The sequence below is a fragment of the Vigna umbellata genome, chromosome 5, assembly GCF_029865625.1.
Source record: "Vigna umbellata cultivar VRB3 chromosome 5, Vumbellata_1.0, whole genome shotgun sequence".
NCBI lineage: Eukaryota > Viridiplantae > Streptophyta > Magnoliopsida > Fabales > Fabaceae > Vigna > Vigna umbellata.
Window position 1 is genome coordinate 36,793,484 of NC_142169.1, and position 27,398 is coordinate 36,820,881.

Genomic DNA, 27,398 nt, shown 5'->3' on the forward strand with positions numbered 1-27,398 from the left:
CATACTAATTCGAATAGTTAAGTCAAAGTATTGTCATGCATCAAGTGTTTGGTTGTTTAATGTAATATATTTGTTTTATGTATAATATTTACACTTTCATATATATATATATATATATATATCATTAATTGTTTTTTATTTTAACTTATCCTTGTTTTTGTCTTTGTTTGTGTGTGTTCTCTCTTATGTGATGATCACCTTAAAAGATATGAGCTTAAGAAAGATGTCCTTTCAATCATTTCAGCATGAAGGAACAAGATAGATAAAGTGTTGTTATCATCTATATATTCTCTAGTAGTTTTATTCTACTAAAATAATGTTACAGTTTTTATAAAATTTATTTTAAAATCGTAACACCAAATTTTAAAAAGTCGCATTATCCGCATGGAATTTTTCCATCGTGACAATTTAAATGTCAGATCAAAGTTCACGATAGTTTATATATTAGAAAATAAAATTTACAATATCACAACGTTTTTAGGTAAAAACAAGTGTAATAAGCTTTTTACTATTTAAAGAATAAGGTTTAACATAATAATGAAAATCCGAAAAGTAATGTTACACATATAAACACCACTTCACATTCATTTATGTTTTTATTCTAACAATCTGTTTTTGTCTCAATCAACATTATCTTATTTATATTCCAGCTACTTTCACTTAAATTGATAGAACATGAATCCAAAAACATCTATACCAAGCATTTTCCATGTTAAAATCACCATTTATTTTTTAACCTCAATTTGAAAAATGTACTAAAATTATATAATCTATGAGCTTCTTGCATATAGAATTTTATTGTACTGAGTCAGCATTTATTATTATAACATAAACCAAGAATATAACTGAGGATTGAACATCAACAGTTTTCTGATGCAAATATACATTGTTATTTAACTTGGTCTAATAATAAATTGTATTAATTATGTCTCTATGAGTAAGCTCAGTTCAGCACTCATTCCACATGACATGATGAACATTTCAAATCTTCAAGTACTTGATGGCAGTTTGAACATCCTTATCACCCCTGCCACTGAAGTTAACCACAACCTTGGTTCCATTGGGAAGGTTTGGACACACTTTCTCTAGATATGCCAATGCATGAGATGTTTCCAAAGCTGGAATTATGCCTTCAAGTCTTGAAACTCTCTTGAAAGCTACAAATAACAAAACATCAAAAGTGATACAAGGGAAACATTGTTTTACATTAAACCAAAGAAGTATAAACTTATATGCATCTTGTTAAATGCTGGTATGATGGAAAATGGCAAGATGTTGTGTGGTACAACAGGTTTATCAGCACTTTGCTACTACACACTTACACTAATCAGTAACCATAGATGCATGCAGGAGATGTAAGAGATCAACAATGAGATTACATAAAGGACAGTAATTGTAAGTTTGTGACATTGCCCAAGATTAGTAGAGGTCAAAAGGTTGATATGATAATGAAGTTTCTAAATCTCTTAAATGCTAGGGGACTTAAGGGTTAGAGAACAAAGAGGAAGACACTTGAATGGTTTAGCTGATCGGATTCCTATACCTTTTGGCTAGAACAATTGGTATCAACTAGTACAGACATACAGCAACTAGCTCTAGAAATTTGAAACTCCAAGAAATTACAGTTCTAGCCAACACAATGTTTATTCATTTAGTTCCTACAATTAGCAAATTCATGGTTTTGATCCCTATAAAAAATATTTTGTTAAATGTACGTACTAATTTTTTTTTATAGCAAATTAGGAATTAAAACAAACAATCATGATATTTTCAAAGACCACAGACATTTAGATTTGAAGCTGTAGAACAATTGTAAGAAACAAAGAAATTAATAGTATATGATATTTAACAGAACGGGAAAACAATTTTAGATCGTAGAACACACCATTCTATGTAAAACTTATGCAGAATAAGTGCCAAAGGAAACTTAAGATCCTCAGATCAAGATTAGCAGAATGATACAGTAACATGAGTTTTGAACAAGTGGTTGAGATGAAGGAGGGAGAGAAACAAATAATAAATGAAATTCAAAATCTATGCAATTTCTACTTTATACTAAATTTGTATTCGTGTGCTTTACAAAAAGCAGCAAGCTCAAGGTAACCTAACCTTCCAATGCTTCTTCGTCAGTGATGCTATAATATTCAGCACGTCCTAAATCTTTCAAAAAGCTATGTTCGGGACCCACACCAGGATAGTCCAAGCTGCACACAATTTTTGTTGTTGAAAACATAATTACACAATCAGAACAAGGAGAATTGCAAGAAACACAAAACACTGATATAACAAATTAACAGTAAGATGAATTACCCTGCGCTAATAGAGTGAGGCTCAACTATTTGTCCATCAGCATCCTGCAAAAGATAGCTCATAGCTCCATGTAAAACCCCAACTTCTCCTTTTGTTAAAGTTGCAGCATGCTTGCCACTGTCTAGGCCAAATCCAGCAGCCTCCACACCAATTAGCCTAACATCTTTGTCATCGACAAATTCATGGAAAAGTCCCATGGCATTTGAACCCCCACCAATACATGCAATCAGAACATCTGGCTTCCCTCCCCATTTTTCCAAAGCTTGTTTTCTGGTCTCCTTGCCAATCACAGCATGAAACTCTCTGACCATCATTGGATATGGATGTGGCCCAGCAACAGAACCCAAAATATAATGAGTCGTCTCTACATTAGTCACCCAGTCCCTTATAGCCTCTGATGTAGCATCCTTGAGGGTAGCAGTCCCAGAATGAACTGCTCTAACCTATATCAAGAGAATATATCCTATCAGATAGATCAATAAACAAAGACAGATCTTTTGAATTCAATATATAGCAACTAGATTTGAACACACATGAGGTCACATCACAGCACTTTTTACCATGCAGAAAAAGAGCATATAATTTCCCTCAAAATTGTAATAAATCAATCCTAGTGTTTTTCTTTTCATGTAAAACAATCAACAATTGATCTTTTTGGATCTACAATTAGCCACGTACAACTAATTATAATAATACCATACTGATTTTATTTTATTTTTTTCCATTTGCTTTTGACATTCTCTTGTAAGTGTCACTATCTTGTCCCAAATCTTGCAGTCCTTCACTTTTATCATGTGTTTTGGCATGATGCATTCATGCATGTAAAGTACAAAAAAGCTCTCCAGATAATGGCATATACCAACTATGAAGTGTAAGCCATCGGATCAGAAAAAAATGTTAACGAAAATATTTGTAAACATTGGTGTGTAGAAACAAAACCTTAACAAACCATATACTTACAGAATATTCATAAATTAACCTGAGAATAACATAATACAGGTAATGATTGCAAAATAGAACAAAGCAGAATATTCAATTTATTTTATGCAGAAGTCAACATCCAAAAATAATGAGCATAAAAGACTATGGCGTTGGTCTAACAATAGAGAAACAATGAAAAGCTTGTTCATGGAAGCTTCATGTCCCCTATATGTTAAAAGGATAAGGAAACAAACAACAGACTAAAAGATATTTATGTTCAAAACAACACTGCAAATCCACAGTAAGATAATATTTATATATATCACAACAATAAAAATGACATACCTCAGCACCAAGGAGACGCATTCTAAAAACATTGAGAGATTGTCTTTCCATATCCTGTGCACCCATATAAATGATGCATTCCAAACCAAATCGAGCACATACAGTAGCAGTGGCAACTCCATGCTGACCAGCTCCAGTTTCAGCAATTATGCGTTTTTTTCCCAAGCTCTTTGCAAGCAAAGCTTGAGCAACAGCATTGTTAATTTTGTGAGCACCAGTATGATTGAGATCTTCCCTCTTCAGATAAATGTGAGGCCCTTCACCATTAGGCCTCTTATAATGCTCTGTCAACCTTTCTGCAAAATAAAGAGGACTCTCTCGACCCACATAATCTTTCAGGATCCCAGCCAATTCTGTCTGCAATTTGAAACATCTATCTCAGAAAATTTACATTATTTTTCCCCAAGAAACTACATTGCAAGGCCTCTGAATGTCGTAAGCATACAAGAGAATAAGTGACGGGGCAGTGTGTAAAAGAGCTACAGAAACTTATTCTTTGTATTATTAAGTGAAGATCAATATGGAGTTCCAAATTGTTTAATTCTGTCACTTCCGTATGAAATTGAAATGGTAAAGACCAAAAAGTGTGCTGAAGGATAAAATGATACACATTCAAAACTTCACAAAAGTGTATATCTCACAAGCTATGTAGCATGGATACTGACCCGGACCTGGACACTCTGACATGTGTAGTCTCCAAAATGTAAGACACCAGGACACATATCTATATATTAGATCATTATGAATTATCTAATTTAACAACCACTATTTAAATAGCCAAAATCATCTATAAACAAGACTAGTCAAATATAATAATCTAAACATATAGTCACTTAATACAAAAATGAATCAAATCTATCTATCTAATATCCAAAAAGTGAAAAGTAGTGATCATATAAGATTTGTTCCTTATTATAATCATTGTATTTGTACTTATTAACATTATGTTAGAACCATGTAAAAGAGAAAAAAACGTCTTTTGACTTGTACTGTACTATTCACCGATACGTGTCGGACTTGGAGTGTCCAACACACGTGTCAGACACTGGACACACCATTTGGGAGGCTTGTCCGAGCTTCATAGTTCACAAGCATCAAAATAAAAGGAACAGCACAAAGAAAGGAAATAAAACATCAAGGTTTCAAAATAACAATATTGAGAGTATGTAACTCTAGGGCGTTCAACAGAAAAAAAAAACTAAGGGTTTTAAATTGCTGTCATAGTTTAGTGGCTAACCCTGATCTTGCAGAAATTTGCTAGATAAATACGGCTGATATAGCCACAACTGCGGTTGCAAATACCCCAAAAACCTCCTCGTTGCAATCGCAGTTGCAGTAGCATATCATTTTTAAAAACTTTGAAAAAACTAAGTCTGGGTTTAGTTTCTGGCTATGCCCCCACTTCCGTCATGCCATGGATAGAGGATTCAATTCAACAAACAAAGCAACAATCCCAAACACCCTAAGCTTTCAAATAATCAAAAACAGTTACAATAATCATCAGTGCCACATTTCAACAACCAATTTGTGAGCAATACCAACAAGCATTATGCACAAGGACTAAAAGACCAACCCACATAGCCATAAAAAACCTTCAGCCTAACCGTACATTGCCTGGGATACCCATTTCCGCCAGAACCCACTAAACCACTTCACACACACTCAAATCCAAAAAAAAAAAAAAACAATCCCCATTAACGCAAAAGCTGAAAAAGCTGAGCCTGAGTCACAAAACCTGAAACTGCTCATCTGCAGTGAGGGAATGAAAAGCAGCCTCAAGCTCAGTGAGTGCATGCATCAGAGTCTCAGGGACATACTTCCCCCCAAACTTGCCAAACCTCCCAAACGAATCGGGTCTACTGGGCAAAACTGACCCATTATCCAAATTGCGGTGTTCCTCCAGTGGCACAACATAGGAAGGGTCCCTGGTGGCAGAGCAGGACACAGAAGAAGAATAAGCAGAAGGTGTTCTGAAAGGTGCAAACTTGAGCATGTTTGAGGGGAAATGGGAAGATGGGTGCGGCTGGCTGGTAATGGGAAGCACCGTTGAGGAGTTGAGGCCTGTGAATGTCATGGAAGCAGCCATTGACATGGAAAGTTTTTGTTTTCTTTTGTTGTGAAAGAAATTGATCTGGAGTAGTTCTTGGTGGTGGGGTTTAATTTATAGGCCAAAAGATTGCAGAGATTTTGTTTGGAACTTTGCTTTGGTGTTTTTGTATGTATCCAGAAACAGGATTCATAGCTATGATTGGACGATAAGAGAAAGAAGATCACATTTCATGCCCTAAATGGTTTTTGACTAATATTAGATTATTTATTTATTTACTATTTAGTTTTCTTTTACCAAATTTGACATCGGTATGGTGGAATCATGCTCTGTTTGTTATAAGATAGACACCAAAAATGGAAAAGATGTTTTTTATTCGGTGAGAAGTGTAGCTAAATTGAAAAAGAAAAAACATATTATTATTATTCTTATTATTATTATTATTATTAATCAAGTCAATTTTTACCCAGGAGTCAATTATGAAAAATTTATAGTATGCCATGTGGTATATTCTTATACTTTAAGGATAATGAGATATAATTAACATTTACACTTTAAGGATAATAAGATATAATCAACATTAATTATAGTATACTACATAGTGAATGATGTGATTCTTTTAGACTTGGATTGGATAGTTGAGTTTTAATTGTACGAAATTATGTAACTCTAGTAGCTCTAATGATTTTATGATAAAAAGTATTAAATTGTCAATTGTGTATATACATTAAAAGGAAATAAGCATGAATATGTTTTATTACAATCTCTTATTATTTTTAAATATTTAATTAATTTTTATCTCATTTCCATTTTTAGATTCTTATTATTTTAAACATTAATTGAATAATATATTATACATTTAAAAAAAGTATCATTAGGAATATAATATAACTGGTCTTATCTATTGTTTTGAAACTTGTCCGAAAATAAGGTTACTTTCTTCTTTTGCGAAATGGGCATTTTATCTTTTTCTTTTTTATACTTCTATCACAATCTCTCTTGGGTTTTATGTATTTTTACCCTTTTATGTTTTTCTCGTGTTTTATTCTCGTGTTTTATGGCAGAGCTATAATTAACGATGACAACTACTCGGATCAGACACAAATAATGTCTATTCGTAATCCGATCCGTTGGATAAAACTATATTTTTCATTCGACTCATTACTCGTGTGATATTCGTTTAAAAAATACTCACGATTATTTTAAAATTTACAGATACCCTAAAAAATAAATAAAAATTTATACTTTTTTAAAATAAAATTTAAATAAAATTACAAAAAATATATATAATATAATATAACTTAAATTAAATATAAATTTAAATTTAATTTTAATTAAATTTAACCTAATAAAATATAATTTTTTAAAATTTAATTTAATTGAAAAATATATAAATTAATTTATTTTTTGTAAATAATGGATACCTCAGGTCAAATAATATACTATCCATATCCAACCTGTATAGAAACGGATATTAAAATATTTGCTATCCGTTCGCGAAAATAAATATTTAGGGATAATATATATCTACTGTAATTCATGACGTTATATGGATTTATGTGTAAGGTTAAGTTTTTTTTCTTGTTTCGTGGTATATATTATATTAAATGAATGATACGATCGTATATTTATATTTATTTGACATATATAATAAAGATATATTAATTCGATTGTTTTGAATTTATATTATGGTTTTCTTTTTCTTAATCTCAGTTTATAATTGTTAGGTATTTTTCCTTTTCTTAATTTTAACTAACTTTCTTTACTCATTGATCATTCCTTACGAGATCTTTTTGTATTATGTGGTTCAGTTGTTGATAAAACTTTTATGTTTTTGTTCTACAGTTAGGAGTATCTACTATGCTATATGTTCTTTTATTTTATCTTATTTAACTTATTCCACCTTTTATTATTTCCCTATAAACTCATTTTCTTTCTGATTTAATCATCGTCTATTATGATGACACCAATTTCTATTATATGGTTCAGTTGTTGATAAAATGTTTATATTTTTATTTTACATTTAGGGGTTTTTATATTATCAATAATTCAATATTAAAAATATGTTTTCTTTTCTTTAATGTTAGTTATCAATAAAGAAATTATAATTATATATCTAACAATAATTAAATAAAAGTCAAATAATTATAGAAAAATAATAAAAATAATTAATCAATACAAAATTAATGACCAAATAAAAGTTAAAATAAATTTTGTATATTAATTAATAAAGATGTTTTAATAATTTGATCATAAAAGATAAATCAACCTCCACTCCTTAATCCCATTGTTGGTAGTGAAAATGATATTTGTTTTCTATATCATTAACAATGAATTATAATGGTTTTACATAAACATCAAACATTAAATTATGTTTAGTTTAAAAATATTATTTTAGTCTTTAAAATTATTTATTAATATTTGTTAGGTTCAATTTAAAATATCAAGTATTACACACTCATATTCATACACGTCCTCATATATTTTTAGGATAATAATATTTCAACAAACTTTTGACTCCATCCATGTGTTAGCGTGTAATTAGTCCAGGTGGAGAAGATTTTAAAAAACTGAAAATGACGTGGAAATTGAAGTGAGAAGGGATTGCAGGGGTTTTCATTTGGCAAACTTCATTTCGGGTTTAAAAAATTGGAAGTTCATTTGCACGAGAGAAGCCTCGAGATAACGTCCTCCCACCCACGAACCTCACATTCGTAAAAGCCGCCGTTTACCCACTTTGTACCATTCACCAGACCGTCATCGTTCACCGGAGCCTTATCCACTGTTTCGAAGCCGTTCATTGGAGCCTTGTTCGCCACCTTTCCACGTTCCGCTATTTCGAAGCCGTTCATTATAGCCTGTCCGCCGCCGTTTCGAAGCCGTTCATTGGAGCCTTGTCTATCGCCGTTCATCGGAGCATTGTCCGTTGTCGTTCCGCTGTTTTAAAGCACCAACTTGTGTCGAAAATCACCATTGAAGAGGCATAAACACCGTTTGTAAGTTTGTGTGGTTCATTATCGTTATCTTCTGTTGTTTTTATTCAGTGATTTTGAGTTGTTTGAAATATTTGAACTTTTGATTGATCATTTTGAGATTTTTGTGCTTATTGGTGCAAAGTTACAATTTTTTGGACGTGTGGTTGTTGGGTTATTTTAACATATCTTTCTGTTGATGTTTTTTGTAAAGATAATTTGATTTTGTTTTCTAACTTTGTTTGTTTCATTACATTACATGGTATACTTATTGCGACGAAAGGGAATCAAGGTTATTTGGCTATTAGTAATAGTACCTGTAAAAAGAAACATTTCTTGAACATTATTTCCTGCAGTAGCCAAGACATGATACTTATACTGGTTAATTGCATTCTCTTAAATTAAGTTTGGTAGACAAATGATGTATAGATTATAATCCACTTGTATTGTAGACATCACTACTATCAAAATTTCAATTTCTTAGATTTCTTAGAAGATAGATTACAACTATTATAATAATGTCCATGTGATAATTTACTTGTGTTGCCACTTGATGATTAACTTTTTTCCCTTTAACATTCCACCACTGTTAGTGGACTTTTGTTGTATGTTAATAAAGAAAACATTGGGCATCATAAGAAACTAGAAGCAGGCATTAATCCTTGGAGAATCAAAGATAGTTCTCTAAGTAAATGAAAAAACTAGAAGCAGGCTTTAAGAAACTACAGAGCCTTCACGCCTAACTAACATTAGCTGAAAACCTTTAGTAAATTTTCCATACTTACAGAAGACATTAAGTCATCACTAAACATTTTTAAACAATCAATGGCAGATAGTTAACGCTTAATTTTTTCAGCTATCTTCCACTTTTTACTTTTAAGAATTAACCAAAGGTAGCATTTTTAGCATTCAACTCATTAAAATTAATCATAAACAGCTGCTCATGGTTCACCCACTTCCATCTCCCGGATCTGTAAATATGAACTAAGCAGAGTTTGCCTGCTAAAATTGACTAAGTAGAGTATCTGTAAATCTGAACTTGGAATAAATAAAGTTAACTTGGCATAATGCAAAGATGGAATACAATAGGAAGCATGATATAATATGAAGTGGTCCCATACTATTAAATAAGATAAGTAAGTTAAGTGGTTCCTTACCACTGACAAAAAATATTGTAATAGCAGTACTAAAGTAAGTTAAGTGGTCCCTTACAATTACATATGATGGTAGATGTTAAAAGCAACCACTGTACCCACTACTATTGTTCCTTAAGTGGGTGACTGTGACTTACAAAATACATTAAAATATAGGTTTGGCTACAATAAATCTTCAATTGGTACTAGCTTGGGACCCTAGATGTTGTGCAGCCAATAGTCTTGAGGATGTTCTTCTTCCACTTTGGTGACTTGATGCAGGTCCTACTCCATTGCCACTTTGAGGTCGTCCTAGTTGAGAAGTCCCCCTTCTTGATGTTCCTCCACCTTGTGACGTTGATGGAGCTGGTTGTGCTTGAGAACCTCCTGCAGTGGAAGTTGCCCTTGTTCTTCCAGATCCTCCTGCACTTAAAGTACCCCTTGTGTTCTGTAAATGGAAGTAAGCAACATTGCAATTATCATAGTGTAAATAATTATGAATGTGTAAATAAGTGAAGTTGTAAAATAGTGATTTTGTACCTTTTTCTTTCCCCTTTTACATGTTCTTACATTATGACCAAATTCATTGCAGCTGCTACACTTCATAACAAGATTCTTCTTTTGACAATTTTGTATGACTCACATATTCATCAGCCTCCCTTCTTCTTAGTTTTTTAGGCCTCCCAGGGGGTGTTTTATAAATTGGAGGCAATAGTGCACCAGATTCAGAAGTAGACCACAGTTGTTGTCCATTGATTGGAACAATTTCAGGGCCATAACAAGTTTCATAAGCCTCTTTCTTGTAATAAGGATGTACATAGTCTTCAGAGTTTTCTACTTTGTAATTTATGGCAGCCACAACGTGCCTGCAAGGTATTCCTACTAAATCCCAAAAGTAACAACTACATGAATGGTTACTTAGGTCAACTACAAATTTATCCATTGTAAACCCGTGAGTGACTTCAAATTTTGCAGCCCCTGCCCAAGTTGGAATCCAATTTCCACTCTTCTCTACTTCCTTATCAAGCCTATTTCGTGGTTTAGGCATCATAACTCCTGTATATGTCTTTGCTTTTTCTCTAAGTGTTGCAAACCTACTCATAATGTAAGTTCTAATCCATTCCATCATAGTTATGATAGGTTTGTCTCTAGCTAGTAAAATTGTACTATTAAATGACTCAGACAAATTATTTATCAAGACATCGCATCTAGAATAACTACTGAATGCATGTTTATACCAACACTTAGTTAGAATAGCTAGCAACCAATTGTAAGCATCAATGTTAACATTCGATAACTCACCCATTTTCTTTTCCCAGTCCTATTGAAATGTGGCCTTGGCAGCCCCCATCATAAGATCTCTAATAAGCACTCCTCCATCAAATTTCTTCTTGTAATTGTTATACAAGTGCCTTAAGCACAATCTATGTTCCACTCCATCCAAGATGTCATAAAAAATTGTCATTTGTCCCTGCAAAACACAAAAGGTCTTGGTCAATAGTAAATAATGTCACTGCTACGAAATAAAAATAGGAAAACATTATAATGAAAATACCTTTTGTTGATCAGAAATGAAAACCCAACGTTGACAATCAATGCCACCAATATCATCCAGAAGTAGTGTCAAAAACCATCTCCATCTTTCTTTGCATTCATTTTCAACCACAGCAAAAGCTAGTGGGAAGTATTGGTCATTGGGGTCTTTACCTACTGCCACCAACAATTGACCACCATATGTTGTCTTCAGATGACAACCATCTACCCCTATAAAGGGCCTGCAAATTCCTAAGAAGCCTTGCTTACAGCCCTCTAAACACATATAAAATGACCCAAATCTTGTGGCAAACTTGGTTGGGGTTGATTCACTTTAATTTTAAAGGTTCCAGACTTCACTCTTAGCAATTCACCCACATAATCATATAGACGACCATATTGTCGTTCTCCATCACCAACCAAAGAATCCAAAGCAATTTGCTTGGCCTTTCCAGCTTTCCAAGCAGTTATTCCAACAATGAATGACTTCTTAATGTCATCAATGATTTGGTTGACTGTCATGTTAGCCACATTTACAAACCTGTCTACTAATACTTGTGCAATCCAGTTTATATTTGCACTTTTGTTTCCAAAAATCCTTCCACAACTGTGTCGTCCAACCAAGGTTTTGACCCTAAATGTTTGCTTGCCTCCTACCTTTCTAGCCATAATAAGAAAATCACATTTGTTTTTACAAACTGCCCTTACTCTGTTAAGGTCATTCTTCACAAACTTAACCTCTTTTCCATTAATACACTATGCTCCATTAGTGCATTTTTAAATTCCTTTAATGAACAAAACTCCATCCCCAATTCGAATATGAAGTTCTTGTTCATATAATCTTTTCTATACTTTTTAAGCTTTCTCTTTTTCAACCGCACATCCTCATCACTATCTACATTTGAATCAAATTCATCACTATTGTATTCTTCATTGATGTCATGATCTCCAACTTCTTCATTCATTATAAATGAACCTTCCCCAACATTGCCTCTTCTAGTCACACATTTCTTCTTTTTTTTTCATTGTATTCCACCTATCAAAAACTGGATTAATGTTTCTACGAACTTGGTCCACCCTATCATGCTCAACACCAAACCCATCATCATCATTAGCCATTTTGTCTTCTTCACTGTCATCTAGACATTCTTCAGCTGAAGCTTCTACTTCCCCCTCAACCACATTCCCCCTTCCTCTTCTTCACGAAGATAATCATGTTCATCACCACCATCACACTCTTCTTCTTCCTCACCCATTTCAACCTCTTCCTGTTCATCACCACCATCACACTCTTCTTCTTCCTCACCCATTTCAACCTCTTCCTGTTCATCACCACCGTCACACTCTTCTTCTTCCTCACCCATTTCAACCTCTTCCTGTTCATGACCACCATCACATTCTTCCCTTTCCTCACCCATTTCAACCTCTTCATGTTCCTCACCACCATCACACTCTTCCTCACCCATTTCAACCTCTACAACCACATTAACATGTGAACCCTGTTGCTCAACACATTTACCCTCTTCTACAACACTATCACCCTCTTCCAAACCCATTCTACCCTCTTCTACAATCTCAGCCACTTCTTCCTCATGTAAATTAACCTCTTCGTCACCCACTTTGGAAACCACTTATTCCTCTTCCACTTTTCCTTCATCTGCCACTTCACCACAACTAAGAAAGTGAACTTCCACTGCCTCACTAGAAACATGTTGAACATAGATTTCTACCTCTTCCTTATTCTTCTCTACATAGTGAGCCAAGTACAGTGCTTCCCTGTCATCACTCAATAATCTCACATTATTCATCAACCTTTGTTTCAACCCCTTCCACCATAGTTTGAAGTCTGCATCATACTTAAATTCTTTAACTATTCCAACTGCTTCAAAATACGACCAACGATTCAGATCAAATCCTTTGATCACGTGTATCTCTCCTCCAACATATTGTAGCCCCTTATTAATAACAAACTTCCCCATGTGATGCAAACAAATGTCGAAAACCATTTCTAGACCTACATTCAGACATCAACGCTTTACGCCCAAATTACAACAACCATAACCGAAAAAGAAAAACAATAGCTTAGCTTACCTTTACGCTTGTCTTTCACGCCCACTGTTTCTTTCACGAGCACCGCAAGGACCACCTTGATAGAATGCTTTGAGTGGAAGGTTTCGAGTACAATGCTTGGAGTAAAACTACTTTTCCCCAATTGAAAATATAAACTTTGCCCAATTAAGAACCCTAATTGTTAATCTGATTTCAATCGCAATCACTTAATCTCATTAAAAAAGTTAAACAACCAACGTGGCAGAGAGTGAACAGGGCAGCTGACATAAAACGTGGCCTCGCCGTTTGCCATATCTACTAAAAGTTAACGCTGTCCAATTTTAAGAACTAATAGTAAGTGTTTCAAAACTATGAGGACTAAAAACCATCAAAGTTTCGAGTAGAAACTAAAACCAAATTCGTGTGATACTTAAGGAATGAAAAAGATATTTAACCCAAAATTATAATACAAGATATATAATAAAAAAACTGATGAAAAAATAATAAAAAATTAAAAGATAGGGGAACAATAAAAATAAACTAATAGATAGGAGAAGTGATTATGATAGATTTACAAAATTAATTATCTAAATATTAATGACGTATAATCATGGATTTTGTATTACTTTAAAAGTTACCTGATGTCTACTGTATATATATTAAAACTAATATAACGTATAAGTTTTTAAATGTATTAAAATGTTAATAATTTTATCATTTTATTATTATAATTTAATTTTAGCTAAATTTAATACAAACTTATAATTAGTAATTGAATGGACAAATTATAAAGTGAATTTACATATTAAGTAAATACCGAGAAAAGTAATTGGTACTTATGATTTTCTTTGTATAAGAAATTAAAATCATTTTAATGACATAAAATATCTACGTTAATCTATTATCACGCTGAAGAAATACGTAATATTTTTATCTAATGAAGTTCTATATTTTCTTCAAATATTACCAATTGTAACTTATAAGTAGTAAAGAATAATATACATTTTTTTTAAGAAAAAAAAGTAATATAAGAGTTAAAAACCAATAATTTTGTCTATTCATCTTATTTCCATGACATGTGTTGAAAAAGCTGTACAAAATATTAACTTTAAATTTCCAGTTATTTGGTCTTTGGTCTCTACCCATTTTTTTATAAATGGTTATAAAAAAGTTGGTTCCATGGTGATAGATTTGGATGTAAATGTGGTCATGAAATAAACATGACTTGTATGTCCATTAATGGTTAAAAAAATAAATTAATGTCATGACTTGTGTTAACCTTATTGTGCAAATCCTTTGTCTTAGGTCCCTAGTTATTTAGTCTTTGGTACCGATGCAATTTTACATAAAGAGTTATAGAAAAAATAGTTCCTTGAAGATGAATTTCGATATAAATGTCATAATCACTGTTTGAACATCATTTGTATGTCCAATAAGTGTTAAAAAAACAATTTTGCACTTAAAAACTAATGAAATTTTCGTTGTTGACTTTATTATGCAAAACCTTTCTCTTAAGTCCCCAATTATTTAGCCTTTGGTCCTGATGTAGTTTTACATGAAGAGTTATGTACAAATTGGTTCCTTGAGGATGGAGTTGGACATAAATGTCGTTATCATTGGCTTAAGATGACTTGTATGTACATTGAGTGTAAAAAAAAAAATTCTGCACTTAAAAATGAATGAAATTTTGTTTGTTGACCTGACACTACAAAATCTTTGTCTTAGGTCCCCAGTTATTTAGCTTTTGGTATCGATGTAGTTTTGCATAATGAGTTATAAAAAAAATGGTTCCTTAGAGATGAACTTCGACATAATTGTCATAATCATTGTCTGAACATCAGTAATATGTCCAATAAGTGTTAAGAAAACAATTCTGCACTTAAAAATTAATGACATTTTCTTTGTTGGCCTTGTTGTGCAAAACTTATGCCTTAGATCCCTAGTTATTTAGCCTTTGCTCCCGATACAGTTTTGCATGAAGAGTTATGCAGAAATTGGTTCCTTGGGGGTGGAGTTGGATATAAATGTCGTTATTATTGGCTTAAGATGACCTGTATGTATATTAAATGTTGAAAACAAAATTTACACTTAAAAATGAATGACTTTTAGTTTGTTGACCTGGTTATGCAAAACATTTGTCATAGGTCCCTAGTTATTTAGTCTTTGGTATCAATGCAGTTTTGCATGAAGAGTTATAGAAAAAATGGTTCATTGGGGATGAATTTCGTGCAAAACTACATCGAGAGCAAAGGCCAAATAATTAGGAACCTAAGGCAAATGTTTTACACAGTGAGATCAACACAGGTCATGACATTAATTTATTTTTTAACAATTAACGGACATACAAGTCATGTTTATCTAATGATGACCACATTTATATCTAAATCTATCATCATTGAACCAACTTTTCTATAACCATTAATAAAAAAATGGGTGGACACCAAAGGCCAAATAACTAGGAACCTAAGTTGGACATTTTTATAAAATAATAAAGTTTTAAATGATGTTGGACGATATGAACCATTTGTAAAAGAAATATTTCAATATACTACAAAGTTTCTTAGGACTTTGTTGAACTTTTTTTTGTAAAGAAATATTTATATTTGTATTGATTCATTACAAACTATGTCTACATCCTTTTCATCAATTTATAAAAAGTTCTCTAACTTATATCATTACACAATGTATATTTATATTAATGTATATTTATATTACTCCATAAAGATTTTCCAAAATCTTTAGAATACTCACCTGTTACTTAGCATTAAATAAGAGAGCTCATATAACATTTCAAAAATTATAGTTTTAATATTAATAGAAAATTATCACATCTTCTATAAACAAGAAAAATTAACTAAAGGAAACATATTTTATATGATTATAATTATTCAAAAATATAATCATAATTCAAAACTTTATATACAAGTTATCTTATACAAATAATATCTACAAAAGAACTAAAGGTTCTTCAAAACAATGAAATTAAACTAAACCATTCTTTTCATTCAAACCTTCATCAAACACCTTCAATGCACCAAACTTCCATTACACTTTCATAAGTCCACTGCTTCTATGGTCCATCGAGATTTCTTCATGCATGATACCTGGAGTTGCTTCCATCACGTGGTAGTCAGAGCCTTGATCGAGCACACTTTAAGAGCTAAGTGACTTTCCATCCACATCTGTGTTTTTTTGCTCATTTTAGTGCACTCTATTCTGTTGTGTAATCTGTTTTACATGAGCTCACTATTTTACTTCAATCCTATCTCTTTTCATGCTATGATTCATCGTTTGTTCAATTCCTATTAGCATTTTAATTGGCGAAACATTGTTGTTTGGAGTCATTGTCAGTTTTAAGAAAATTTTGTTTTGTCATGCTCATATGCAATTGTTGTTGCAGTTTTCTCACTGTTTTAGTCCAGTTTAATATGATTTTGTTTTTAAATTTCGGTTTTAATGGATTTCAGAAGAAAGTGTAGACATATATCAACGAAATGAGGTAATGAGATCTTATTCTAAACCTTGGTGATATGTGGAAAAGCATTGAAATCCTGTTTCGAATTCCAGTTATGTTAGAATTTTGGTTTTAGTTTAAGCCTTTTTGAATTCATTTTTAGTATTTTAATTCGGTTCTGGTGCATGGTTCACCACTTTTTGATGTTGTATATGTTGCAACAGGTATGGAAAATTGTAACAAGTAATGAAATGCATCTAGCACAACTTCGTTGCCTTAAAAACCATAAGCAATTGTTGCTTTACTCTTGATTCTAGCTTATCATTTTGCTATATATCCTTGCTTTATTCAATCTGATTAATCATGCTAAGCTTCATTGTTCTAGCTTAGTTTAATGCATTGATACTTTCTTGAGTCATTTTTATTGTTGTCTCATCATTTGCTTCATTTGAACTTGTTTTTGGTGGTGTGATAGAGTGAATTTCTACATTTTTGGCCATAAGCAAAGTCAAATTTTGAATGCTAGCATTTCTATGTTGTGTGACAGTTTCAATAAGTCTAAAATGATGATTTAAAACTACTAGCAAGGTTCAATTCGTGATTGATTGGCTTAAGTGCATAATAGTATACCAAACCCTCAATTTTGAGTCAACTTGGGAAGTGGCAAGGTGAATTTGAGTTGCAATATGTTTTTAACTCATTTCAGAGTTTGAACACATGTAAAATCACTAAACAAAGTTGCTAAAGTGATCAATTTTGAGTTTGAGTCACTTCTATGCAAAATTGAGTTTCAAACCACCATTTCAAATCAACTTTCTATTGCAGAGGTGGAAATCAAGTGTTGTTTTGATATTTTATCAATCAAATTCGATTTTGGATTGTAGAAAAAGTTGGTTCAGTGTTTAGATTAAAAATAGATGATCAAAAGAAGTAACATGAAATGCTAAAAAGCTCTTTTTTGTTTTTCTTTAAGTCTTAGAAGGACTCTAACCATTAAATACTTGTATATTTTTTCTTTATTAAGACTCAATAAAGCTAAGAGATCATAGACTAACCAACCAAGATAGGGAAATATTATGGATGACTTCCGGATTGGAGTCCGGCCTTGCAGATTGAAGTTTACAAAGGGAAGTGCCTTATGGATTAGAATCGTGATAACAGTTGATTTCACCGTTATTTATGATTCAATTTTGATACTAAATGAGCCCTTTTTGACTTAGAAACTTGCTTGAACTCTTGTTTTTAGTTAAGTTGTGAATAAAGAGAGTTGAGGTTAAAACTTATGATTTTTATCACTAAATTCCTTTGATTTTGTAGGAAATTGGAATGATTTGGAAGAGGAGTTAAAGTACTAAGGATTTGGAATCCAGAAAGGACAAAAAAGCACCAGAAAAGAAAGCTACAAAAGGTCGCATGGGCGCCTGGCTGCCCCTTTTTGGGGCCCTCGCGCAGGATATCTCGCATGGGCTCCTGGCTGCCCTTTTCTAGAGCCCTCAGCGCAGGAGGCCTCGCATCCACGCCTGAGCACCTTTTTAGGATCACTGAGCGCCAGACTTTGAGTACCGCTTCATACCTGGGCGTCCTTCCTAGGGCGCTGAGCGCCACTTCTCTCGCAAGCTCGCCTAGGCGCCCTAAGTAGGGGCGCTGAGCGTTGGTGACGTTGGCCCATGATCCAATTCAGTTGTATATAAAGACTTGCACGTTCTAGAGGGATAATCTTTTGACAGAAGGAACACAAATTCAGATTTATTCGACTCTCTAGAGAAAGAATTGGATGCGGAAGCTCTTCTCTTCGGTTTTTAGGGTTTATCTTTCATTCTCATCCCATTGTACATCTAGTTTCTCCATGACAAGGGGAAACTAAATTCATTTGTTGTTGGGGAAGATGTAACCTTTAAACTCTCATGTATTTGAATTGATTCCGATTTATATATGCTTCTTTCATTAATTGTTAGGGTTATTCTCCTATGCTCTATGCTTGTATGTTTAACTCATTCATGGCATGACTTTTGGTTTTCTTTGTTATTGACAAATACCTAGAAACCTAGAACTGGGGAATTTCTCCCAAGGGAACTATTGCCTAGACATAGGGATAGAACACTTGGTTGTCTTAAGCTTCCGTTCGTAATGCAAAATTAATTATTACGGATGCAAGACATTTTGATCTAGCAATTAGGGATAGGCTTCTTTAGCCGAGACATCGAGTTCTAAGTAATTTAGAAAGTGACCTTGACATTTAATAAAGAAGAAGAATTCTTATATGCATGAGAGTGATTAGGTGAAATCTAAACCCCAACAACATCTTCATCTCATAGTACAAACATCATCACCCTTTTTGTGTTTCTATTCAATTGATCAAAATTGCATTCATATTTACTTTCTTGTTTTTGCATTAAAAAAACCCAAAATTGTTCTTAAAAGTCTTAATTAGTTGAGTAATTACATGATTGTTTAGTGTCGTGAGTCTCTTGGGAAATGATACTTGGTCTTACCATTTATTATTACTTGATACGATTCGGTACACTTGCCGAGGTCTTAACAAATCACGAGGAGATTTTCACATGCGTCTTGTTTTCCATGTGCCAATTGTGTGGGACGCGTGACCTAGCTAACTAGACCATCCAATTGGACTTTTTTTTTTGGAATTTTCACAGGAAAATTTGTTAGAATTTGAGGCCTCCTCAAAGCTATAAATAGAAGTGTTTGGTTTATGTAATTTTCCACTTTTAAGTGTAATGAAATGATGCAGAAATTTGTTTCAGCTTCTTATATTCTTGGGTCAAACCTTGTGTCCTCATTCTCTCACTCTCTCACTCTCCTCTAGCTTCCTTCCTTGGTAGGAAGCTCTTCTGAGCTTAGAGGCTCCAAACATCAACCATTTTTTTCATTCAAACCTTCATTAAACACCTTCAATGCACCAAACTTCCATTGCACTTTCATCAGTCTGTTGCTTCTCTAGTCCATAGAGATTTCTTCACACATGATGACTGAAATTACCTCCATCAATATATATATATATATATATATATATATATATATATATATATATATATGTATACACATACATATATATGTATGTGTATACATATATATATATATATATGTGTGTGTATATATATATATATATGTGTGTATATATATATATATATATATAATATTGAAAATGAGTTTTATCATTTTTCTTATAAATTTAAAAGTTGGATATGTGTCTTCTGAAAAATGGTTGTCTAAATGAGGATCACTTCCCTAAACGCGCTCTCATGTTAAACGAAGATCACCAAAAAAAGCGTCAGTAAGTAAAAATTTGGTAAAGAAGGCTAAACGATATATTGATACAAATGTTATTATTGTTTAAAAGATGAAATACTTACAAATCCATACTTGCTATCTTGTCAAAAGTACTTAAAGGATTTATAAAGTTGTTTTGAACATGCAAAGTAATGCATTAAATGCAAAACATTTAAAATAACAAAAGTTATGAGAAAAAGCACATATGTGCCAGCATGCATTTCTACTCTACTTTGTGCAAATGTCTGTTACAAGTATCCACCCGCTCCATCATGAACAAGTGAGAAGTGGACGTTAGAAAAAAGAAGATATTCATGGAATGTTTTCTCTATCAAAAGTCGTGTTGAAGAAATTGTACAACTTACTTTGAATAAAATACTGCAAAAAGCATGTCTACTCTGACACGTTGACTTTAACCTATGGCTGTTACTTACGAAAAAGCTACAAAGGTCTGAAGTTGAAAAATAATCATTGTCTAACGAATCTTTTCTCATGAAGCTTATAAATATAAGAATCCTTGGAAAGAAGAACAAGAAGGGTAAGCACACGAACCACGTGAAAGATAAAAGAAAAACTCATACTTGTGCAAGATCATAAATGCTGAGAATATACTTACAAGCCTCATAAAGTCATAAGCTTACATTTGTAAGAAGTGAGAAAATCCTACAAGGTCTATTAGATTGAGTTGTATCATAAACACCTCTCTTTGTGAGAGTCGTTGTCTAAGACTTGTAAACAATCTTTTTGATTGTGCATTCTGAAGAGAATTCAAACACTTGGTGATTAACTCAGTTGAGTTTAACGCCTACTAGGAAGCGTAATAGTAGTTATCAAGATTGTCTAATGGAAACTAGGAGTGGGTGAAACTGAAACTAGGCAACGTATCAGGTAGATACCAGGATTGTCTAGTTGAAAACAAGAGTGGGTGAAACTTAGACTAGTTAGCGTATCAAGTGTTGCCAAGATTGACTAGGGTTACCAAGAGTGATTTATAATACTCAATTGGTCAGCGTAACAAGTGTTACCAAAATTGATTAGTTGTAACCAGGAGTGGTATTAATATTTAGTTGTAATCTTGTTAAGATTCTAGTGGAACCCTCTATTGAGATTGTTGATAGGGGGATCACAAGATTAGCTAAACCCACAATCTCAGTGATATCTATGCTTTTGATTATGATAACACATAGTTAATAAAAACACATGTGTATGTACTATGTTACATGTTACATGCTTATATGCTTACTGTGTTATATTTGTATAAGCATAACTGTGAACATATTGTGTTGATTATTGCATACTACTGTGTTAGAAATGTGTTTTTATCTGTGTATGCATAATATGATCTTTCGGAAAGGTTTAATACATCATTTGGTCCCTAGTTTTGGGCTTTTTGTTCAAATTCGTCCTACCTTTTCAAAAAGTTCATTAAGGCCCCATTTTTCGTTAAAAAGGGTTCAAAATGGCCCTTTTGGCTTACGACGTTAAAAACATAATGGTGCAATGATGTGACAATTGTGACCTGTTCAATTTTTTCTTATGTGGCACTGTGAACCAATTGATGTGGCAATGTTAATGTAAAAGGAAAGGAGGAAACCGTGAAACCTTAATTTCCCTAAGGACAGAAACCCTTATGCCGCCACTGTGAAACCCTAGTCGTCGCCACTGCCACCAAACCCTCATGCCACCATGCCGTCATTACCATCATCAACACAGACCTACAATTCGAAGCAGAGAAAAGCAACAAAAAACCCAAAAATCAAACACAAATCGCCTAATTCCAACCAAACCCTAACCACCATGAAACCTTAAACCGCACCGCCACTAACCAGGGCAAAATCTCCACCATGTGTCGCGCCTCACCATCATCAAGCAAGAACCAAATCGAAATCCCTAAACTACAAACCAGAAACTCCAACCCAAACATGAACAAGAAAATCATAATCGCGACACCTAAAAACTCAATTCACACCTGCAATAAACCATAAACACACATAATCGCTACCGAAATCGCACAAACCCTAGTTCGCAAGCAGCATCCATGGGCATTAACCTGCAAATTGCACAAGCCAGAAATGCAAAAACAATGTGCCTCCATGCATCGTGTAAGAAGCCTCTTTATGCATCCTCCATCTTCGTCTTCTTTGGAAAGAGAAAAAGCCCAAAACAAGAGCTTCTTCTTCATTCATCATTGATCAAATGCGTTGCGCCACCATGGGCTGCCGCGAGTTAGAGTGCAGAATCACAATTGCCACATAATAAAAAATTGGACAGGTCACAATTGCCATGTAATAAAAAATTGGACAGGTCATAATTGTCACGTAATAAAAAATTGGACACGTCACAATTGCCACATCATTACACCATTATGTTTTTAACGCTGTAAACCAAAAGGATCAACTTGAACCGTTTTAAACGAAATATGGGGTCTTATTGAACTTTTTTAAAAGGTAGGACGACTTTGAACAAAAAGGTCAAAACTAGTGACCAAATGATGTATTAAACCTTTTCGGAAATGAAACATCACAACCTAGCTTCAGTTATTTGAACTTTAAAGTGTGGCAAAACAACAAGTTTTAAGTTGATTACATTATTGGTTAAATTGATTAAAACTCGTATGTTTGCGCAAATATTTTTCAAGTGTACTGTGATGAATGTTGAGAAGAAAAGTTTTCAAATATATGCTAAGTGTTTCTACTTAATCGATTGCATGCATCTTGTATTCGAGTAAGTCTGTTAAAGTTTTGAAAACTGTTTAAATGCTTGACATAACTATCACAACGGTCATATTTTTAAATATGTTGACCAAACATTTATTGCAAATTGATTACATTAACTGCGATTTTAATTAATGCATTTGACTGTTGTTAATTTGTTATAACTGTGAATAGTATTCGACCAGATTAATAGCGTAATCGATTAAAATGCGTCTGATTTGTCTTATACTATATATAGATGCATGATTTGATTTCTGTAAGAAGAATTGATCTTGACACTTTCATATCTTTTTCAGTGTGTACTTTGAAATCTTACAAAAGAGAGAAAAGCTCCAAGAATCAAGAATTACCGTGGTGATAAAGTCTTGAGGATTTCTTGTGAAGCAAGTGACTGATAAGTAAAGACTGATCAATCTGCCCAGGAAGGTGCTTTCTACGTGATCAGGAAAAGCTTTGGCAAACACTGAGTGTTGCTGGTGTTCCTTGTGGTGTATACAGGAAGAAGAACGTGGTTCTTGACTTTGAGGGATATCTCAAAGGGGTTGACAGCAGAAGAGGATTGTTCTTGCTGCTTATCTGTTTTGTGTACTGCCTATACTTAGATTAGTGAGTTAGAGAGGTGATTTACATTTTGACGTGAGGTCGCTGTAAAGCCTTTGGTGTAAAAACTTAGATCTTTATAGTACATTGGCTTCTATCTCGGATTGAGTGGATGGACACTGGATGTAGGCATGGCCGAACCAATATAAACTGTAGTGTTTGAATTTTCTTATCCGTTCTCTCTGCATGTGTTTGAATTTTCTTATCCCTTCTCTCTGCATTAAGTCAATTATACTGTCATTGCATTCAAATACGCTTATTGTTTCATTGCGTACAAGTTTACTTACGATTCAAGAAAAATTTAAAGACTTCCTAGTTTGCGAAAAAGTTTTTAAAAACAATCATTTTTACACATCACCAATTCACCCTCCTCTTGGTGTGAGAAACAAAACACTTCTTTTTTAACACCCTTTAATAGGTCATAGAGGAGAACTGGACGTAGCTTAATTAAGTGAACCAATATAAAACAATTACGTGTTTATTGCAATTTCTTGCAAAATTAAGTATTGATAAGCACGATTGTTATTAAATGTCACTTTCTTCAAAGATTGATTTTCTTCAAACACTGCAGTACATTTGCTAAAATGCTTGAAAAACACTTCATCTTTAAATGTGTAGTTTAAACAATGATTTACAAATCAAGCATCTAACAACCTGTGTAGATCGTGTAACCATTACTAAAGTTGTTAAGCATCTTTTGGCAAAAAGTTTTCCACAACATTATTCAAACCACCCCTTTTAGTGTTTTCCAGTTATTTCACATAGGTTCAATTACCTCCTTTAACTCTATTCTAAGGCCATTTTCAAACTTTTTGCTTCTTCATACATTATTCTACCTCATACATAGATTCTCTTGCCAATTGTAGAAACTACACTTCTTTGGCATGCCTTATGTTGTCATTCTACCTCATACATCTTTATACATTTTTTTATTCTATGGAAAATGTAACAATTATTTACCTAAATTTTGAACTCTAGTTTTTGAAAACTCGTTTTTTGAAAGCATATAGGATGGATGGGTAGTTTTTTCGTAAGAGGTTGTAATAAAAACATATTTTTGTTAAAATTTCAAATATGGGTTGAAAGTCTTTGAAGAAAAATAAAAAAATTGAGTGAAATATAAGAAAACAAGACCTATAAACTTTAAGTCTTAAAACTTTATGTTGAAATTGATGTCACCTCTTTTAAATGAACAATTTATACATTAAAGATAATCAATCACTTCAATTTATCTCAGAAAAAAATCAACATTTTATTTAATCCATGGTTCAAAATATTATCTAAATTTGAAACAGTTGTTAATGGATGAAGGCTTTTTCTGATATGATATAATGTTGTATGTTGGTAAGATGTAAATTGTTTAATTTTTCACCATTTATTTTATTTTATTAGTAAAAAAATAATGTTGTCTTCCAAACCAACTATGTGGTGTTGAATTAGACGTGTAAGAGAGAAAAAGGTTAATAATTAGTGAAGCATGGCAATGACATTGTATTCACATTTCATATAAATTGAAACTTATCATGTTGCCTCCATAGTCAATGCGGTGCAATAAATGCCGCTATGGTTACGTTTTCAAATACATTCGTCAGACTAATATTAAATTTAATTTGTTTAATCTTGGTTTTTATTCAAGGAATATTAGATTTAATTTTTAAGTTTAATGTTTTCGCTTCTTTTTCGGCGTTTCAATTGGGTCTTTATTTTTGTAAAATTAAAATAATTAGAGACTTGCTGTCAAATTGAACAAACAGTGTTTATAATGGTCTTACGTGGCATGATCATGATATTGTTTAATCTGACGTGGCATTAAAAATGTGTGGTCATGGTATTGTTTAATCTGATGTAAAAACGTGTGTGAATTGTATTTTGTATTAAAAAATGAAGTGCAAAAAGGGGGAAATCAGATTTACTTAAGGACAAAGTAGGCAAAACAAATTAAATTAAGTGCAGCCCTTTCTCTGCAATTGAGAAATCGAAATCTGATTAAGGGAAAGAAAATTGGGGCTTCGTATTAAGGTTCATATTTTTTGTTTGATTGGAAGAGATGGTATTTGTCCACGTGACTACAAACCCTCTGGGAACAAGCATCTGATTCTGTTAGGAGCTGGAAGGTTTAAGAAAGAAGGAAGAAAAAAAGTACCGAACGATTAAGGGAATGGGGGTGAAGGACTGAACAGTGAAGGACTGAATAGTGAAGGACTGAACAGTGAAGGGAATAGGGTGAATGAGAGAATCAGTTGAACACTCAGGATAAGCCCAAAGTTGTTTAGCATAGTCAATCTTTGCCGAACGTCTTGAATATCATCTACAAACGACGTCTCTGAAGTGAAATTCAGAACCAGCTTACCCAATGACTTCGACATTTTAGGAAAGAAGTCGAGCAAAAGATCTGACAAATAGCTCCCAATTGTTATGGTGGTATTGACAAAACTTAATAAACCAATCGTCAGTTCCTCGCAAACCTTATCGAAGAAAACATCTGCAGCGATAGAAAATCCTGAAAAGAGACAATCGCAAAGTTTCCTTTTTGGGAAACAATATCTTCGCTACCTTGCACGTGTCTAACCAATTCATAATCTTCCATTTGTTGGACTCTTCAAACAATCGAACAAAAAATAATTTCTTTGTTCTCTCACGAACCCTAATACGAAGCCCCAATCTTCTTCCCCTAATCTGATTTCAAATTGTTAATTGCACAGAAAGGGGCTCCTGCACTTAATTTAGATTCTTTTGACCACTTTGCCCTTATTTAAATTTTATTTCTCTTGCACTCCATTTTTTAATTCACAAATTAAAAAATTACACTTCACACACTTTTTAATGCCACGCCATTTAAAAAGACATTGTCAGCATGCCACATAACACTCTCTTTAACGACTTCTTTTCAATTTGAGGGTAAGTCTCTATTTAATTCAATTTTACAAAAATAAAGACTCAATTGAGACGTCGAAAAAGAAGAGCACCTATTTGAGATTTTGAACGAAAATAGAGACCTACCAAAACACTAAATCTTATTTAATTAACCTTGGATTGATTAATTGATAAAATCAAAATTTTCATAATTGTATCTTACTGCCATTACGAAATCAGTTTGTAACTTGCGTGTATTCTTTTTCCTTTAACAGAGAGTTGGAATCTTTCTATTCAAGGTTCCTTCATTTATCTATCATCTTTGTGTTATTAAGGCATATAAGACTGTGTTTCTTGTTAGAATCACGATTCAAAGTGCGATATAAACAATATAACAGTGATTCAAGAACACAAACGAGTTTTACTATCATTCTATCGTGGATATTATGAATTATATATAGTATCATATATTATGAATTGTATATCGTGCTGTGGAATTAACAAGTTCGTTGCAACGGACAAATAATTGAATTCTGTTTTTCAAATATTCATGTTTGAAAGAAATTAAATTTCAACTATTATTTGGACATACCTTTTATGAGAAAAAAAAGATACTCTGCAAGTTTGCAAGAGAATTTTGTTATATTTTGAGTTCTAATGATTTAATGCTTTAACTATTATCCTCATTAGTAATTAAAATTAAATAATTTTAAAAGAATTTAATACGATGCACAAAAAAGTTGTGAAGTGTTTATTTTTCTCTTCTAATTATACCATTTAATTATTGAATTTTATGGCCCATTCTGCAACTCACCGACGTGCACATAACTCACTATTTTTGTTTTTTTTAATATTTATTAATTTAACTTGCACAAAACAGTATAATATTATTAATTACTATTCAACTTATCTAGTCTTGAAAGAAGTCCAAATTCCAAGTATGAGATATATTCAACCTTTAAAAATTTATGTAAAACTCAGAAGCAGCAAACATGGATGACAAAATTGTACTAGAACCTAAAACTACAGTTAACCGCTGTTTCTTGATAGGTTAAGCTTCATTATTATATAAGTTAAAATTAGATGAGATGGTAAATTTATCACATAATATACTCTCTTTTTTTATAATGATAAGCATAGAAATTAAAATCAATTTTATTGAGACATTAGAACAAAAAT

General features: G+C 32.8%; 1 protein-coding gene and 1 long non-coding RNA gene across 3 annotated transcripts; one reads left to right on the plus strand and one right to left on the minus strand.

Annotated features, from left to right (window-relative positions):
* Positions 1 to 756: 756 nt before the first annotated feature.
* On the minus strand, positions 757 to 5,825 carry LOC124820894 (tryptophan synthase beta chain 1). Its single transcript, XM_047292679.2, has 5 exons — positions 5,312 to 5,825; positions 3,577 to 3,933; positions 2,311 to 2,753; positions 2,110 to 2,204; positions 757 to 1,157 (listed from the first exon to the last, which is right to left on the minus strand). The coding sequence occupies exons 1-5, from the start codon at positions 5,666 to 5,668 to the stop codon at positions 982 to 984; spliced, it is 1,428 nt and encodes a 475-aa protein (XP_047148635.2). The 5' UTR covers positions 5,669 to 5,825; the 3' UTR covers positions 757 to 981.
* A 2,387-nt stretch (positions 5,826 to 8,212) lies between these two features.
* Positions 8,213 to 10,280, plus strand: LOC148198254 (uncharacterized). Of its 2 annotated transcripts, none has more exons than XR_015779854.1 (2): positions 8,213 to 8,619; positions 9,906 to 10,280. It is a non-coding gene; the product is annotated as an uncharacterized LOC148198254 (long non-coding RNA). The 2 variants fall into 2 exon arrangements; XR_015779853.1 differs by having other exon boundaries at positions 10,011 to 10,280.
* Positions 10,281 to 27,398: the final 17,118 nt, after the last annotated feature.